This window comes from Ambystoma mexicanum, chromosome 2p (genome assembly GCF_040938575.1).
Source record: "Ambystoma mexicanum isolate Mex_15411 chromosome 2p, UKY_AmexF1_1, whole genome shotgun sequence".
NCBI classification, from domain to species: Eukaryota; Metazoa; Chordata; class Amphibia; order Caudata; family Ambystomatidae; genus Ambystoma; species Ambystoma mexicanum.
In genome coordinates this window covers 475,934,350-475,951,382 of record NC_090923.1, presented here as the reverse complement: position 1 = coordinate 475,951,382, position 17,033 = coordinate 475,934,350, and the positions used below count along the sequence as shown (strand labels likewise).

General features: G+C 48.0%; 1 protein-coding gene across 5 annotated transcripts in view; it reads left to right on the top strand.

Annotated features, from left to right (window-relative positions):
• ATRIP (ATR interacting protein) overlaps positions 1-17,033 on the top strand; it is a 1,393,117-nt gene that overhangs the window by 1,191,980 nt on the left and 184,104 nt on the right. For all 5 annotated transcript variants that reach the window (XM_069643859.1, XM_069643860.1, XM_069643861.1 and 2 more), the window contains one exon: positions 9,173-9,259. In XM_069643859.1, the coding sequence (XP_069499960.1) occupies positions 9,173-9,259 (87 nt within the window). The remainder of the gene's footprint in view (positions 1-9,172; positions 9,260-17,033) is intronic.

Sequence of the window (17,033 nt, the reverse complement as noted above, 5' to 3'; positions counted from 1 at the left end):
TATATTTTAAACATATAATGAAATACAAATAAAACATTCATGGTTTCTAATTTTTCTGTTTTTGTTTTTGGTATGGTTTGATCTGTGGTTCCGAATTTGGGTGCCCCTCTCCTAGTTCTATAGACGGGTTCCTCCCTAATTTGTTTGTTTTTTTTTCCGCTGACACACTTTGCGTATATTATAGCACTGCCAAAGCCTGACAGGACTAGACTGCAGAAAAGGCGGTTGAACCAGGCCGGAGCCAGAGCAAGGCCACCAGCTAGAGAATGGCCAGCCGGGTCAGCAGAGGGAAGACAGCCCGCACAGCGAGAACGCCAACCAACGGACCCATGACCCCAAGTAAGCAGGCGCAAGCAAGCAGTGGCCGGGGGGAACTGAAGCGACAAAGCTGCGACCACGCTCAACCACCCCCCCCACCCGGCAGCATCCACACGCCGCCTGCTCACCCCCCTCAGGACGATAACAGGCGCATCAACAGACTCATACCCAACAGCAGTGCGCTCTCCAGGAAACTGCTACCGCGGGATGGCCTGCCCCCCCAACCGCCAAGTACACAAGCCGCAGCGACTCCCCAGAGCCACATCACCAACTACCACCTTCAGCGACCACCTCCCACCAGGCATCTGTGACCGTGGGGGCGCCTGCTCCCCCCCTTCAACACTGCAAGCCCTACAGGCCACCAAGCAGCACAGACAGCAAAAGAGGTGACAAGGCGGACCCCCAGGCAAACAGACATCCCCAGGGGCCACCAGGGTAAACTCCTCACCAAGGGCCACTGGCTACACCAGCTGCACCAACCACCAGACCAAGTGAACACAACCCGGACCCCACTACAAGACAACACCGCCTCAGGCCCAGTCAAGCAGGTAAACAAGAAGTCAAGCCCAAGGGGGAGGGTGGTTTGCCTCTGTTCCTTGCTTGGGCAAAACAGGCATTAACAGGAGAAACACAAACCTCTCCAATGGCACATACTAAAGCCGGTAAAAAAGGGGGCCAATAAGAAAACAGAGGAAACCCAACTAAGCACCGACCGGCATTGGCAAGCAAGCCGCCCGACACATGGAGACCGCCCGCCCCCCCATGGGCGGCAAAGGAAAACCGAGGGAAGTGCACCCACGCCAAGACACAAAGTGAGGCGGCTACACCCTGGAATCACAGAGGGCCGGTAAACACACAAAGCAGACAGAGGGCCCCGATACTATCCAAAAAAGGAGTCCCCACCTAAAAGTATTCAGGATCACGGCTACACAAGACGTCGCAATACCAGAACCCCGAGAGCATAAACCCTGCCAATCTCCGGCCTAGCAGCAGAGCCCACAAGGGCATACAAAAGGAAAATCGCACTCCACAACCAGGGAAACCAACGACTCCCGCCCCATTCAGCCTACCAAGGAGGTCCAGCAAAAATGAGTCGGAAATGGATGTGCAAGCACAACTACAAACTATACTTGCAGAAATGCACATCATAGGCCAGTGCACCCAGGAAACACATACCACGGTGCAAGACATAAAGAGTGACCTGCAGGATGTACAAGCCCACCTATCTGCGCAAGCCGAACGTATCACAAACAATGAACAACGGATTAGTGCGGTGGAAGACAATCCACTACAGGCAATAAAATGGACAGAGTCATAAGAGAGCTCCAAAGACTAGGGGAAAAACTCAACCAGGAAAATCACTCCAGGCGCAACAACCTGCGAGTGGTGGGCCTGCCGCAGAACGTGGAGGGCACAAATCTGGACAACTACATGTATGACCTCCTCCGAGACTCCCTCAAAATGGCGAACTCCTGAGAAATCACCATAGAACGGGTGCACAGGGCCCCAATTTCGAAACCACCACCTGAGCAAATACCCAGAACCATAACCATGAGGCAGCAAGACCTAGTCACCTCGGATCTTGATCAGCCGCCGCACGCGACCCTGGGACCGGCCCACCTAATCTCTCCCAACCCCGATAGAACACAGGCGAATGGAAAGTGGCAAAGGATCAGCCGGAAACCGAAGGGCTGGGGACCAAAGAGAGGAGTCCAACAAACCATGCAGCGACTGAGACACCCAATCCCACTGGACCAGCCAGGGCCCGTACCATGAGTAAATACACTAGAATTACCTCTGGATCCTTGCATCGGCCGCACTATGCACATCCTTAACAGAAGCACGAACGAACAAACCAAGAATTTACAAAGCCGATCCCAAATGGCAGGGGCATACTGCCACCCCGACAGGAACAAGCAGCGGAGATAAGCACTCGCATCCGGGTGCGACATGAAGGAATTGGGACCTCCCATGGAGCGGTCCCCCCAACGCCTCATGTAAGGGTAGCAATACCCGGTATTGGGACAGGGCTGTGGATTACGCCCACCCAATGTTTATTTAAAGTTTGTTGGTTACACCAAGTTACTACAGGCTCATGTTGGAGCCCTACTATGTTGCATATTAGCAAGACAAAGCCACACCGACCCCCCCCCCCCTACATTCATACAGTTGGCCCACCGGCACAAAATCACCTAAAACAAACCAGCAGTGTACACGCAGCAAACTCTTTGCTAAGACCATGGCCGCAGGCTTCACCTTTACAACATTAAACATCCAAGGCCTGGGCAACCCCATCAAGCGCAGGAGAATGATCAACAACATGCAGGACCTAAAGGCGGACATAGTTTTCCTCCAAGAAACGCATCTGGACGCCACAGAGTCAGGGAAACTTAAGCGGGGGTGGGTGGGCTCGGCATTCCACTCCCCACACCACGGGAAAAGAGGGGTCTCCATCCTCATTAACAAGCGAATCCCCTTCCAAGTGCGAAACACAATAATAGACAAAGATGGTAGATATATCCTAGCGCAGGGAATCTTGCACCAACACCACATCACTCTACTAAATGTATATGGCCCCACCTCCAATACCCCACCGTTTTTCACTGAAATGTTCGCAACTTGCGCGAAATGTATGGGCAACCTCACAGTCATTGGCGACTTCAATTTCACCCTTGACCCCTCACCACGGGAACCCCGCCACATTGAAGAAACAAACAACCCTCTAAACCCTACTAGAAAGCCTCTGGCTAATTGATATCTGAAGGGCACACCACGGCCAAATCAAGGACTTTACATACTACTCCCACCCTCATGACAGTTTCTCCCCTGTCATGGCCCCAGGCCCCAGAACACAAAAACCACACCATCTAGTGATCGGGGCAATAGGTCACTTGACTCACTCATGTCCCTTTATGACCCATAAACACAGGGGCCCTGGCTGGACTCCGTCCAGGCGCCTTTGAAGCCAGGCTCATATAGAGATATGAGCAGGAACAGTTTATTTCAGTGCAGGAGTGCTTTTATTTTACAAGAACTTTCCAGGAGCTGAAAGCCTTTTTTCCAGAGAACATCCTCATGTGCTGACTCATCGGGTGTGGCAGGCAGGCTGAACCTGGTGGGCGTGGCTTCAGAAGCTCAGCTATAAAAGCTGCTCCATCCTTAAGGCCGGTGCTTTGCGTTACTGTGCACTCGCGTGCAACGTGACGCCCACCGCTGCTTCGACCAGTTTACTTATCTTTGAAACCAGGCGTTCTCCTGCATACTCACCTCCAGGGAAACTGGTGCTTCATCGCTTCATCTGCAGACTCATCTCCTGACATCCAGTGTACTTGATCCTGACCCAGCAGCATTGCACTCCGCATCCACGAACTCGGACCTTGTGAAGAAGAAAGACAAGGTTGGAACATCCGTCCTAGGGCCGCGCCACATTTGATCCCCGCGCACCCCCTAGTTAACAACTTACCAGCTACTGTATCGTTGCAGCTTCATTCCTCATTCCCTCTGGCTGCCACCTCGAGTTCCGCAGCTTCTGCCGGGCTGGCAACATCACCTGCAAGGGAAGAAAGCAAAAGAGCAAACATCAAAAGTGGAATGGACAGCAATACAAGACAACAAACTTTACAATACAACAAAAACAGATGAGGAAAGACAAAGACAAACAGGAACACTTACCTGAAGTATAGTGGCTTAGTCGCAGCAGGACTCAACTACCACGTGCAAGGGACCAGTGAAGGAACTCGGTCCAAATCATACAAGCGCCCCTGCCAGAAGCAGCAGGACGGAGCGCTCACCAAAACCAATCAACAGGTGAGGTTCCACGGGTACCACAGTTTGGGAGAAGGGGTCTGGAAGGGGGATCAGGCGCACAAGCCGGCATACACACGCCCCCTATTCTCCACACAGGAGCAGTCCAGAGCAGCATCACCTATTACCACCAGTCACCACATAAGCGCAGAGGGCGAAGTCGGACCCGAGCGACCTCACCCCCGGAGGGCTGCAACCGTGCCCCAACACCTCTGCAGAGACCAGGTGAGCGTAACACTGCCTTGATTACTGGCTGACCCCCGCCGGCAACACTCAGTATCTGAATGCACCATCCTACTGACTGTCCTCTCATCCCACGCCCCGGTTCTCCTACGCATATCCCTCCCAGAGACCCCACGCCACCCACCCCCATGGAGAATGAACCTACGCATGCTCCAATACCCAGACCTAATAGAACATCTCACAACAGACTCTGAGCAGTTCTGGAAATCCAACCTAGTCCACGGATACACAACCCACAAGTGCTGGGATGCTTTCAAAGCATACATAAGGGTACAATGCATGTCACGTTGGTCCCACAAACGCAAGTCCTGGGGGAAAGAAATAGCACGCCTTACGGCTGAACTGGAAAAAACAGAGAGGGAACACAAGCGCTAGTGAGACATACGCCTTTTTGCCCAAGATGAACAAGCTCTGGGCAGAGATTGATTGGATCACCGCCAGCAAAGCCCAAAATTCCTATAATAGCTGGTCACAATCCTACTACGCAGAAAGCGATAAGCCCTTGAGAATGATGGCCCTAGCCCTGAAGCAGCGTCAGGCCGCACAAACCATAACTGTGATCCCAGATAAAGAGGGAAAGCAGCTCACGGGAGACACCCCAATAAACATACGGTTCGCAGAATTCTAAAAAGAATTGTACACAGCCTCGAAGACCTCCACAACCCAAGACATGGACCGCTTTCTAGATTCCGTACAAATCCCAAAAATCCCACCTGACCACATTCCCACACTAGATGCACGCATCTCGACAGAAGAGATAAATAACGCAATAGCCGCGCTTGCCGCGGGCAAAGCTGCTGGGCCTGACGGGATCCCAATAGACTTTTACAAAGAACTGAGTGAGGAGAGCGCACCCAGGTTAGAAGACGTCATGAACTAGGCAACCACTACAGGCCGCCTTCCCCATTCCATGCTCGCTGCCAATATAGTGGTCTTCCACAAGGAAGCGAGAGATCCCGAATTGTGCGGCTCCTACAGGCCCATATCGCTTATAAACGCGGATGCCAAAATATTGGCAAAATGCCTTGCTAAACGCATAGAAAACAGCCTCCCCCACATAGTACATAAAGACCAGACAGGATTTATAAAAAAGAGACACACCAGCGATAACGTCAGAAGACTACTCCACCTAATAATGGGAAAGCGAGACCTGGAAGACCTGGTCCATGCCGTCGACGCCGAAAAGGCGTTCGACAAAGTGCAATGGGAGTTTCATCTTTAAAGTACTACTGCGCTACAGCTTCCCCCCGCACCTGATTTAACTTATCAAGCTGCTCTATCCCCAAGGCAGCAGTCGTGACCAATGGAACCACGTACCCCGCCTTTGCACTACAATCCGGAATGCTCCAGCGTTGCCCGCGATCACCACTTTTATACGCACTATTGATGGAACCAATAGCTATCAAACTCCGGGCAGACGATGGATGGACAGGCATCAAACAGGAGGGAGAAGAACACCGCGCATCTCTCTATGCAGACGATCTGCTACTATACGTCAGCAAAAGCCTCACATCCCTCACCTACATCCGCTCCCTTCTACATGAAGTGGGACCAATGGCGGGATACATAATCAACTGCAGCAAATCTAAAGTCATGCCACTGCGCCCAGACATCCCCTGGGACCCGGGAGGTGTGGCCCCGTTCTCCCTGCAACTGCATCACATCAAATACCTCGGCATAAATATTAGTGCTTCGCTGGACAGCATTAGTGACCTCAACTATCCAAAGAAAATAAAGGCTATATGTCAAGATCTTAAGAGATGGGACACTTTAGCCCTCTCCCTGACAGGTAGAATAAACGCCATGAAAATTAATCCCCAAGCTCACATTCATAGCATCAATGATCCCGGGGCGCCCACCCCCTGCCTGAATAAAAGAGCTAGATCGGGCAACAGCTAAATTCATATGGAAAGGAAAGAAAGCGAGAATCCGCCTCCCAGTCCTACAAGCCACCAAAGCAAACAGCGGTTTAGCAGCCCTCTCCCTAAAGGCCCACTATCAAGCCTCGCAGATTTGTTGGGTCAAACGGTGGCTAGACACTGCAGACGATTCCAGTTGGAGGCAAATGGAGGTACAGCTAATGAAACCACTCAACTCGATGAAGGTCATCACCATACCCCCAGGCAAACTCCCCACACACCTCAAGAAACACCCAATACTCAGGCCCACGGTTACCCAATGGCACAAGCTCAGGGCAACACAAGGGATCCAAACTGGACACTCACCTCTGTGGTCTAGCATAAGGGCGGTTCTATCCTATGGACACGGCCATAAAATCCGCCACAAGCAAGACACAGATTGGGCCAACACCCGGATAATGGACATAAACGACGAAGGACGGATACATCCATTTCAAGAAGCACATATCAAACTGGGTCTCAACAATGGGGACTGGCTTATATACCACACCATCCGCACCACTATCCAGCTTCACATGGCACAAAGCCCACAATCACTAACCCTGGCCCCTTATGAAGCCGAGGTGGAGAAACACCACCACACCTGCGCACCTTCTACCAAATGGCGATACCGGGAAACCAAGGTCGAAACCTTTCACTTGCACACTCTTGGTCGGAAGACCTAGGAATCCAAATAGAGGCCAGAGACATACTAGACTATTTCCCAGTCAACCCCCAGATATCCAGGAACACCAGAGACAGTGAGATACAATATAAAACTCCCTAGGGACAATGGGCCACATACTCTGGCACTGTCCCAAGATCGCTCAATACTGGAAGGATGTCCATAAGCAGATTAGAGACGTAGAGGGTACCAGGGTCACACTCAATCCCGAATTGTTGCTAATGGGGGCGAACACCGAGGAATGGCATGCAGACAACATAGCCCACAAACTAATAGGCATAATGCTACTCACGGCAAGAAAACTGATGGTCATGCATTGGAAGGCAAACGCCCCTCCCCCGACTGCAGAGCGGATAGCACTTCTAGTGAAAAGATTCAGACATGAGCTGGCGGAGATGGGGAGAAGGCAAACACGAGGCCCCGCCAAAGCAGCAAAATTCTGCGAACTAATAGACAAACACAAACACTAAGACAGAAAAGAAGCCGGACCTAAACCGTGCACCCCCAGGTAAAGACAAGCACACCAGCATAAGGATTATGGGCCAAGGCCAAATGAGGCCACGGATACTAGAGCATAATACCTCCACCTGGGCGACACAAAGACTAAGCGCAAATCATACATATGGGGAGGAGAGAAAACGGGGGTGGGGGAGACCACAGGCACGGTTAACTTGGCGGGCAGGGCAATGCGGCCAAAATCCAAGCCTTGGAAAACATGGAAGCGTCAAGGCACAAGTCCAACGAAGAGAAGGCAATCGAGATTTAAGGGTAGGCAATACTCTTAGGGAACTCAGGAGGAGAGGAGCGAGATCTGGGACATCATGCACCTAAGGAATTAATGCACTGCTGAAAAATGTTGGGATTGTGCTTGAAACCGTATCTTATATCTTATGCACTGTAACATGTTTAAGAAATGCCAATAAAAAGATGTTTTATAAAAATAATCCTCTCACTGCCCATTAATAGGAAATGCAACCTCTCCATGATTTATTTTAATGGTTTTTCCGCACTCCAATGCGTTGATATTAAGAATTATACTAAAACACCATTACATATTTGATTGTTCCTTTTTTAAGTATACAAATTAAACACAAATTGAATAGTAAAGTGTCATGGTTAGTGTTCTACCTAATTAATACAATCAGTTTGTTTCAATAAAGTATACAAATCAATATTCACAAGAATCATTAGGGTCAACCTAGATCCAAAAGTTACATTTTTAAAAGGGATAATTTACAAATAAAAATGTGTATCTGAATTGTTCTATAGATGTATTACATTTTGCACAGTGTCAATGGAATTGCTAAGCCAACCATTACATTTCATACAATGACCTTGAAGTTTCTGGGTCCCCCTATACAACTATATGTAAATTAAGCCCTTAGACTGACCATTGCATTTTATACAATGTGTACGTAGTTTCTATATAAACTGTACAATGTCAATTAAGCCCTTAGACCGACCAACTCCTGTTTCGCACTTTGCGGGAGTAATCTTTCGTCTGCACATGCTTCCTCAGGGTCTTCTGTAATTTGTTAGTCAAACTCCTGGAATGCTTTGTAACGGTTTAAGTGATTCATTCTGGCAGTGTACGCAGTATCTAGAAATCTTGTGATCTTTCCTAAAACATTTTGTCGTTCAAAATTGTGTTTCCTATTCATGTCTTTGCTGTGGAATCCATGTAATCATCTGACTATGTGGATGCAATGTGTATGAAAAAGAAGTAAACCATTTAAAGACTTTACATCCAACTCCCCAATATATGTATTCCTCTGATTGAACTTAAAGTATCAAGGGAAAATACCCTGACATTTTGTAACCTTTGCAGATCATCCATCTTACTGCAAAAGGCACTTTAAACACTGGATCACAGGTGCACTCTTCTCTTGAAGTCTTAGATTTGTTTTTAGTTACAAAGCTAAGATTTTCTCAAACAGTGTGGCGTCTCAAGTCTGGACATCTTTATCCGGAGACCTTCCTGTGGTCGTGCCTCAGTTTCATTTGCCTCAAATTCAGAAAAATCTAAATGAAATAGGTTGAATACTATCATGGCTTTTTACCCATTGCACTTTGGCAAAAAGATAAAACCTTGAACACACAGCATCAGTTGTCCAAAACTATTGCTTCGTAGATGCATGTCAATTGTTTCATCACTTTGTGTGTTCTGTACTTTTATAAGCACAACTACTTCACTTTCTAAATTGTATTCCAATTTATGTTGTAGATTGTTCGGTTCCAGACAAAGCTGTGTGTACAGCCTCTTCGGCTTCATGACACGTATGGTTACTCAACTTGCCAGTGTACCCGTGAAGTAAGTCACTTCTTACAGTAATTTCTACAAAGAACTGAGGCAAAATGACTAATGCTCATATTCTAGATCTGAAAATGACCACTGTAGGTGATGCCACAGAACACACAAACGACTGAACTGAGAACACAAAAGTCAAAATAGGAGGCAGAACATGCTCAGCACAAATAAGCAGTTTCTCACCCTGGGATGCTACTCATGCCTATCTTGCTTCAAGCCTTCTCCACATTTCCTGGCTACTATCTGCATCATAATGTCCTTGCTTGCGGTGTAACTGAGATGCCTCCAGCAGCTGTAAATACAACTAGAGTTTCTCAGAGGTTTAGTGTTAGACTCAGGAGTTCTCGCTACCAATCTCTAGTCCCGGGTTCCCCTCTCCATCTTCAGGGGTGTGTGCCCTTGGACCTTCATTATTCTCTACTCCTGATTCTGTTCTCCCTGTCAGGTTCTCATTCCTCCACCTGCTTTGAGACAACCCGGCCTCCTCATTCTTTTCTGTGTTTCTCATTCCTTCCTACACTTTATATCTTCATTACTACCTCCTCAACCTGTTAGATCTTCTTTCTTTGGCTAACCACCTCCTCCTCCTGATGTTACCAGCTTCACTAGACTCTTGTCACTTCCTTCTGCTGTAACCACCTTCTCCAGCTCATGATGTTAACATCTCCTCTCTGCTCTCACCATCTGCTTATCCTGGCTCCTTCTCTCCAACTCCCCTCCAAAAGCCTCTACACCACCTTGCATCATGCTTCAAACTCTTCCAACTGCCAACCACAACCTAGTGTAACAACACACTCAGCAATTGGTGCTCGCTATATTTATACTGGGTTACCTCTCTCCCCTTGGGGTGGACTTGTCACTGCGTGTCTGCATCTGAAAGTTGTATTTGAGTGAGAGCCGGGATTGGCTATCTTCTCAGACCTCACCTGGGGCGGTTTTGGGTTTATCTTGGATCTAAGATGACCTCATTGACCCTCTTAAAGCCACCTGAACTGATCTGATGGCTATGGTGTGTTCAGCCATACAAGAATGCTTTTCTGTTACCGTGGAAAAACCAACCTAAGGTAAGCCAGGCTTTTCATAGCAAAGCCACTCCTACCTAGTGTTGACCAAGCAGCATGGCTGAACTAAGCAGAACACACTGTTGTGTAGTAGCAGAACTGATAAGGAACAGACATACAAAGGTAAGTTATAAAAATAACAAACATTTATTACAATGCTATGCTAAGAGAAACCTAAAATATTTCTAGGGAATTCAAAATACTTTAGTACATATATACAACTCAATGTTAGGTAACCAGCCATGGGTGACCCAATTTGAATCACAAGCAATTATCTACACAATAAATACATTTACTAATTAGAATTATAAGACACCCATAACAATATAATAAAAACTTCAGAAGTCTGTCCCTATTCTATACTAAGTCTCTGGTAATCCTGTAGGTCTCCCAAAAGGTTCCTGAGGGGACAGGTGTGTAGTCCAGGAGGGCCTACTCAGCTAGTGCAGATAAAGTAGGGGACGTTAATTAGTGCAGGGCTAATGCACCTTGCAAAATAGGGACTTTTAAGTCAAGAGCCAGTAAAAGGAGGCACAGCCAACACCCATGGGGTTCAAAGGGACACCCCCCCCCCCACAGAAGTGCTGACCCAGGTGCCACTATCCTGCGACAGCCCTAGGTAGCGCAAAGCAGGAATTTGGGCCAAATGCAAACCCAATGGGGAGGGATGGCTCAAGAGCTATATGGATCTCAGGCTCCTGAGATCCCCGTACTCCACTCCGACAACACCTCACACAGGTTTTAAGAAGTGCAAGGAGTGTGACTCGAAAATGTCGATCACAGACCCACATCGTTCTTGCCTGTGGTACTTGAAGGGGGGGGGCATGACACCGATTCCTGTTCAAAATGTCAGTCGATGACAAGAAAAGAAGGGGAAGTTACAGGTAGGAAAGCAGTCCAAACCTCCTAAGATGAAACTCATGCCTCAACCGCTGAGTCGAGAGAGATCTCCTCGACTGAAGAGAGATAAAAAATCGAGGTCCTGTAGTGGCTCGCGCCATTCTTTGTTCTCGACAAAACGATTGAAAAGGAGGCACCATCGGTCGCCCTCTTCGTCCTAGTCAGGCAAAACCCCAGAGAGAGTAAAGTGCCCTACCAAAAAGTAGTCATCTGCGGAGTGGGAAGCATTCCGCATAAAAATTATGAAAAATATTTTAAAGGCATGGAAAGCCTCCGTTCGCACCTTCTATTGAAGCCGGCAGAGAGCGGTCTCCACCCGACACTCGCGCGCCCTTGATCCCGGGTGGTCGAAGGAATACTCATCGAGAACCCTCGAGGACTCCAATGAATAAAAGTCACTCGAGACTTGTCGAGCGTTCGAGACAGTAGACAACGTCGAAGCCTGCAGAACCCACAAAGCCAAAATCCTCAAAGGGGACCATCGATTCGTCGACATCATCCAGGCCATAAGTGCCATTGACACCGGTGCCATTGACTCGGTCGACATTGATGCCAAAATCATCGCGCCAAAAGTACCGGTAGTACCAGCTCAGCCCCCAGATCATGAGGAAACTCATAAAAAGGCTAAATCAAATTCTTCTTTGAAGCCTACAACACCTGTGAGTATTCCTGACAAATCTTTCACCCCTTTGCCAAGAAAGGAATATTTCAAATCCCTTTCTTCCATCTTTGAAGAAGAAGAAAGATGTGAAGACGAGGATGCCCCTTTTGGGCTTAAATTTGGAACTCCTTCATTTCGGAAGAGAGCAAGATGGAGGATCTGTATGTTACTCAACATAATGCCGGTGGCATTGATACCTCTCCTGAATTGGAGTTTGGTAGGCCAGAGCCTGAAGAGCACGCCGACTCTTCATACCGTCACATAATGTCCAAGGTTGTGGAATACCTAGACTGGGCTATCCCTCCGGTACAGTTTGTTCAAGATGACCCAAAGGATATTCTCTACAAAATAGGATGGCCAAGAATTGGAAGACCCCTTGCTCCAATCCTGCGGTGGACAAATCTCTCACAAGGAAATATTGCCCTTCCTGTAGCGACCCCGGCTACCTGTCCAAGCACCCCACTCGGGAGATTCTGGTGGTCCAGGCAGCCATGGCTACATCGGACAAGGTAGCGTACCCTACGATCCCGCCGGATAGGGACAACAAGCATGTGGATGGATGGGCACGAAATATATTTTCAGCTGGGAGTATGGCCCTGAAGTCAGCCAACTCCACATGTGCCTCAGGAAAATGTTCATACTCTCTCTGGGAGTGCATATCCATGCGTAGGAGCACCTTCCAGAGGAGGAGGAAAGGGAGGGTTTCCTAGCTATCGTTAAGGATGGAAAGGAAACCATGCGCAAGTCCCTTCAGTCTGGATTGGACACTGCGGACAGCATCAGCAGGTCCATGGCTACAAGCACCGTAATGCACAGATTTGCGTGGTTGCGGAAGTCAGGTTTTGCACCGGATGTGCAAGCATGTCTTCTCAACATGCCATTTGACGGGTCTCATCTTTTTGGCAGCTAGGCTGATGAGAGCCTTGAGAGGTTGCAGACCTCAAAGGTGACTTCCAAATCTTTAGGGGCCGCTGTTAGACAACCTCAGCCTTTTCGTCCGACGGGACAGCCATGGAGGGGGCAATCCTATCGCTACTACTCCTCATTTGGAAAGGCAAGAGGAATGGCCAGTCAAAGAGGCCAACGGAAAATCCCTTGTGGTGGACAAAGTAAAGGTGCATTACAGCTCCAGCTGCAGCTACCTTGCCATCAGCAGCTGCAGCAACCACTCCAAAACCACTTTGAGAGCTTGCATCACGAGTCGCTGGTGGGGGCCAGACTGTCTCAGCATCTCGAAGAATGGTAAGCCATTACTTCAGATGCTTGCGCTCTGGAGACAATAGCCAAAGGTTACTGCCTCCCATTCATAACACAGCCTCACACCAATCCACCAGGGAAACACTCTTTGAGGATTCCAGACCCGCTCCTTGTGCAGGAAATATTAACCCTGCTAGAGAAAGGTGCTATAGAACCGTTACCTGTAGTGGAGAGGAACAAGGGTTGGTACTCCCCTTAATTTTTGATCCCTAAGAAAGACAGAGGAATGAGACCCATCTTCGATTTGAGATACTTTAACTGAACAAGTTCCTCATGAAAGGCACATTCAAGATGGTTACACTTTCTCAGATCCTTCAGGATTGGTTGGTGTCATTGGACCTTCAGGATGCTTATTTTCATATGGCAATCCATCTCAAGCACATAAAATGCCTGAGGTTCGCCGTTGGCGGTTGGCACTATCAGTTTTGAGTCCTGCCATTTGGGTTGACCTCCGCCCCAAGGGTACACCAAACTGATGGTGGTGGTGGCAGCACATCTCAGGAGAGAGGGATTCATGTCTACCCCGACCTGGACGATTGGCTGATCAGGGAGTGTTCTCTATGTGGTCCAGATGCTTCCCATTCGCAGTTCTTTAGAGAGATCCGGTGTTCTATCTCATGGTTCCTTTGGCAAGGGAAAAAGGCACAGATCCCCAGAGAGACACTGGTATTACCCAAAGAGAAAGGGGGTAGATGGGCAGACATGAAGCTAGATTACCAGGCTGCACAGCTAAGAGTCCTTATGGTTCCATGTAATAATGTCCCCACAAAAATATCGCCATGCAAAAATATCGCCGAAAAATGGCCGTTTTTTGCGGGGACATTATTGCATGGAACATGCGGGGGACAGCCCCGCAACCCCCAAACACTTTTTTTCTTTTTTTTGGCTGCCCCTATCCCCATATATATGGTCACCCATATAATATCGCCACAACCTTTTCCCAGCGATATTATGTACGGCGACCATATATATGGGGATAATATTACCTGATACCGTCCTTATACCTCATCTTCGATCTCAGCGTGACCTTCAGTGGATCGTGCTGGACAATTTACTGCTGCACTCTGCTACGGTCGGCAAAGAGTTATTGGTCCCTTAAAACAGAATCCCGATGAGGATTCGTGATCACCCTATTGTTAGTACCCTGTGGGATATCTGGTAACAGGGGTGGGACATGAAGGGGGTCACTATGTGGCCCTCCCCGTTGGGACATCTATGAGTCCTGGGGGTGTAGGACATGATACTGAACCTTGAAAGATTCCAGAAATGGTATGAGGCTGTACTTGAGAAGATAGGTCAACTCTGCAGGGGAGGTAATTTCATCACCATAACTGATTTGGAGGAGTCATTGGGAATAGTTAAGCTCTTCACCTACCTACAGTTGAAAGGGACCCTCACAGGGGCGCAAATGAGGGAAAAGATACAAAGGGAACTCATGACCTTAGAATCGCTCCTGGATAAAAGGACAGAAATGAGGGGGTTGATCTCGGGTATGTATGGGGCTTTGGTTGGGCGGGGTAAGGGATCCACTGATAAACTGAGGGCTCAATGGGGACGCGACTTTGGGACCAACATTGAAACTGACCTATGGGATAGACTGTGCAGGGGCGTAGCGCAGACAACCATCTCTTGCCAATATAAACTCCACTCCATTAAGCTACTCCATAGACGGCACTACGCCCTAGTTAGAGACTCTAGGATGTTCCCTAATACAAGTTCCAAGCGTTAGAGGAGGTGTGGGAGGAACACTGATTACTGGCATATTTGGTGGAACTGCCCAAGGGTGCAGGTCTTTTGGGACGAGGTCCTTGGGTGGATAAAAGACATAGATGGAATAGCCCGGACAAAGTCTCCCCACTTGGTTGTTGACAAGGACATGCATAGCAATCAGATGGAAGAACGGGACCCCCCTCCCCCTTGCAAGAGTGAGTGGGTTAATGTTGCTAGGAACCTGTACATAATGTAGAGAAGTGCTGCTGGCCTCATGGCCTGGCGGGCCCTTTTGAGTTGGAGTGGGCTGAATTCACTGAGAAACATTAACCAGGCTCTGCAGTCCTTGTGTGTAGTATCTTGAGACGTCCTGGGAGGGGGGATGAGACAAAGGAACTACTTCAGTCAAGGAACACATTATGTAGACTTTTAGGGGGGTGCTGACTAAGGAGGAAATGTCAAATAGTGGATTTGAAACACTGAGGAGTTAATGTGAAAGGAGGGACTAAAATGTGGACTCAAAGACTTTCATTTTAGATATGTAATGGGCCTGTAGGAACACAGTGGTGCTATCTGTATAGGAGGGGAAAAGTACCAAGGGGATAAGGGGAGGAGCATAAAGGAGTGGGTGGGGAGTTACTCCATGTTTAATGTTGTGTGCCCTTAGGGGCTCCAGTGAATTCCAGCGCTTCCGGAATGTGCATTAGATATTGTAATGTGGCTGAAAACATTGATAAAATACAAATTTGAAGAAGAAAAAAGGCAGATGACCACTCCTGTGCTGGTAGGTCCTAATACTAACAAGTGAATCCAAAACGACATTGCAAAAGGGACCCTTGGGTTCCCTGCCAGCACACCACATAACGAAAGCATGAGAGCAAAAACTAAGTTAAGAAGTATTCTCGCACTAAAAGGTTAAAAGTAGAATCTAGTCTTCCCAGAATAAATGTAAATGCAGGAGGTGAGTGTGATAAGTCTCAGTCACTTTCAAAGTCAATGGAAAAATACCAGTGAGTCCAGCAGTAGTACTTGGAGTCTCAGAGCAGAGACGGTAAGATTTGCACAAAGAAAATCTCCCTAACACAAACAAGTTCAACAACATCCAAAAATGCTTTCATTGATCAAGATGATCAATGTAGTGATATATCTATAGCCAATTTTCAATCCTGCCTCTTCCCTGGTCATTTGATTGAGGTGGCATAGCTTTCCTGTCTGTGGGATGGATGAGATCCTTCAGGATGCTGTTAAGTGCACTTTCAGTTTGCCCTGCGGGCTGGACCCCTTCGCTCCATTTCACACTGTGGACAACTGAGTTCTATTTAAGCTACTTAAATACCACGTGCCCCCCTTTATTACTGCATTGCTTTAATTTGTTTATCTGCTAAAGGTTCCAACATGTTCGCTTGGGAGCCTTCACCTCGCCTGTCTAAAATGGGCCTGCAGTACCCCACAAGTGTCCTGCTGAAACATATTCTTTTAATGTATATTTCTGAATTATATTCTCCATTATAACTTTGTTTCTGGTATCTTACCAATCATTTGCTGATAATACTCAACTCTATAGCTATATCCCCAAATTCAAAGGTAAATCGTATGGCCTTGACAACTGCCAGGCAGCCATCAAGAACTAAATGGAAGCAAGCATGTTGCAGCTTAATAAAGGCAAAACTGAAATCTCTTTTCACCTCGCCAGGCTTACCAAAAATCTTGCATTGTTTATTCTTCCTCTCCAGTGATTTGGTCGAATAGAAAACAAATGAAATTTGCCCTGATAAAAAAAACGCCTAAAACAAATGTATCGAATTTTCGAAAAGTAGATATATGGGGTTGGGAATGGCTACAGGGGCAGAAACGGGATCAACACGTTGATGTTCGCACTAGGACTCCAAACACTGCTCTCTGATAAAGAGAGCAGCCTGTTCTGAAATTGCTGGGGATATTCCACTGTCTCCTGAAAATCTGCAAGCTAGTAGCCCAAGGCTCTGCATCTGAATCTGAGGGTGCAGTCGCCCTGACGGATCGCAGAGCAGATCCTCCTGGGATGGAATCGTCCTTGGGAAATCCGACTAAGTTCCATCAGTATTGGAAACCACGCTTGCGACTTACATTCGTGGGTTCTTTTACAACCTCCTCCCTCTCAGCGGATTTTCGCCAGAGTCCTGGCCACCATGATAAATGGGGGAAAGGC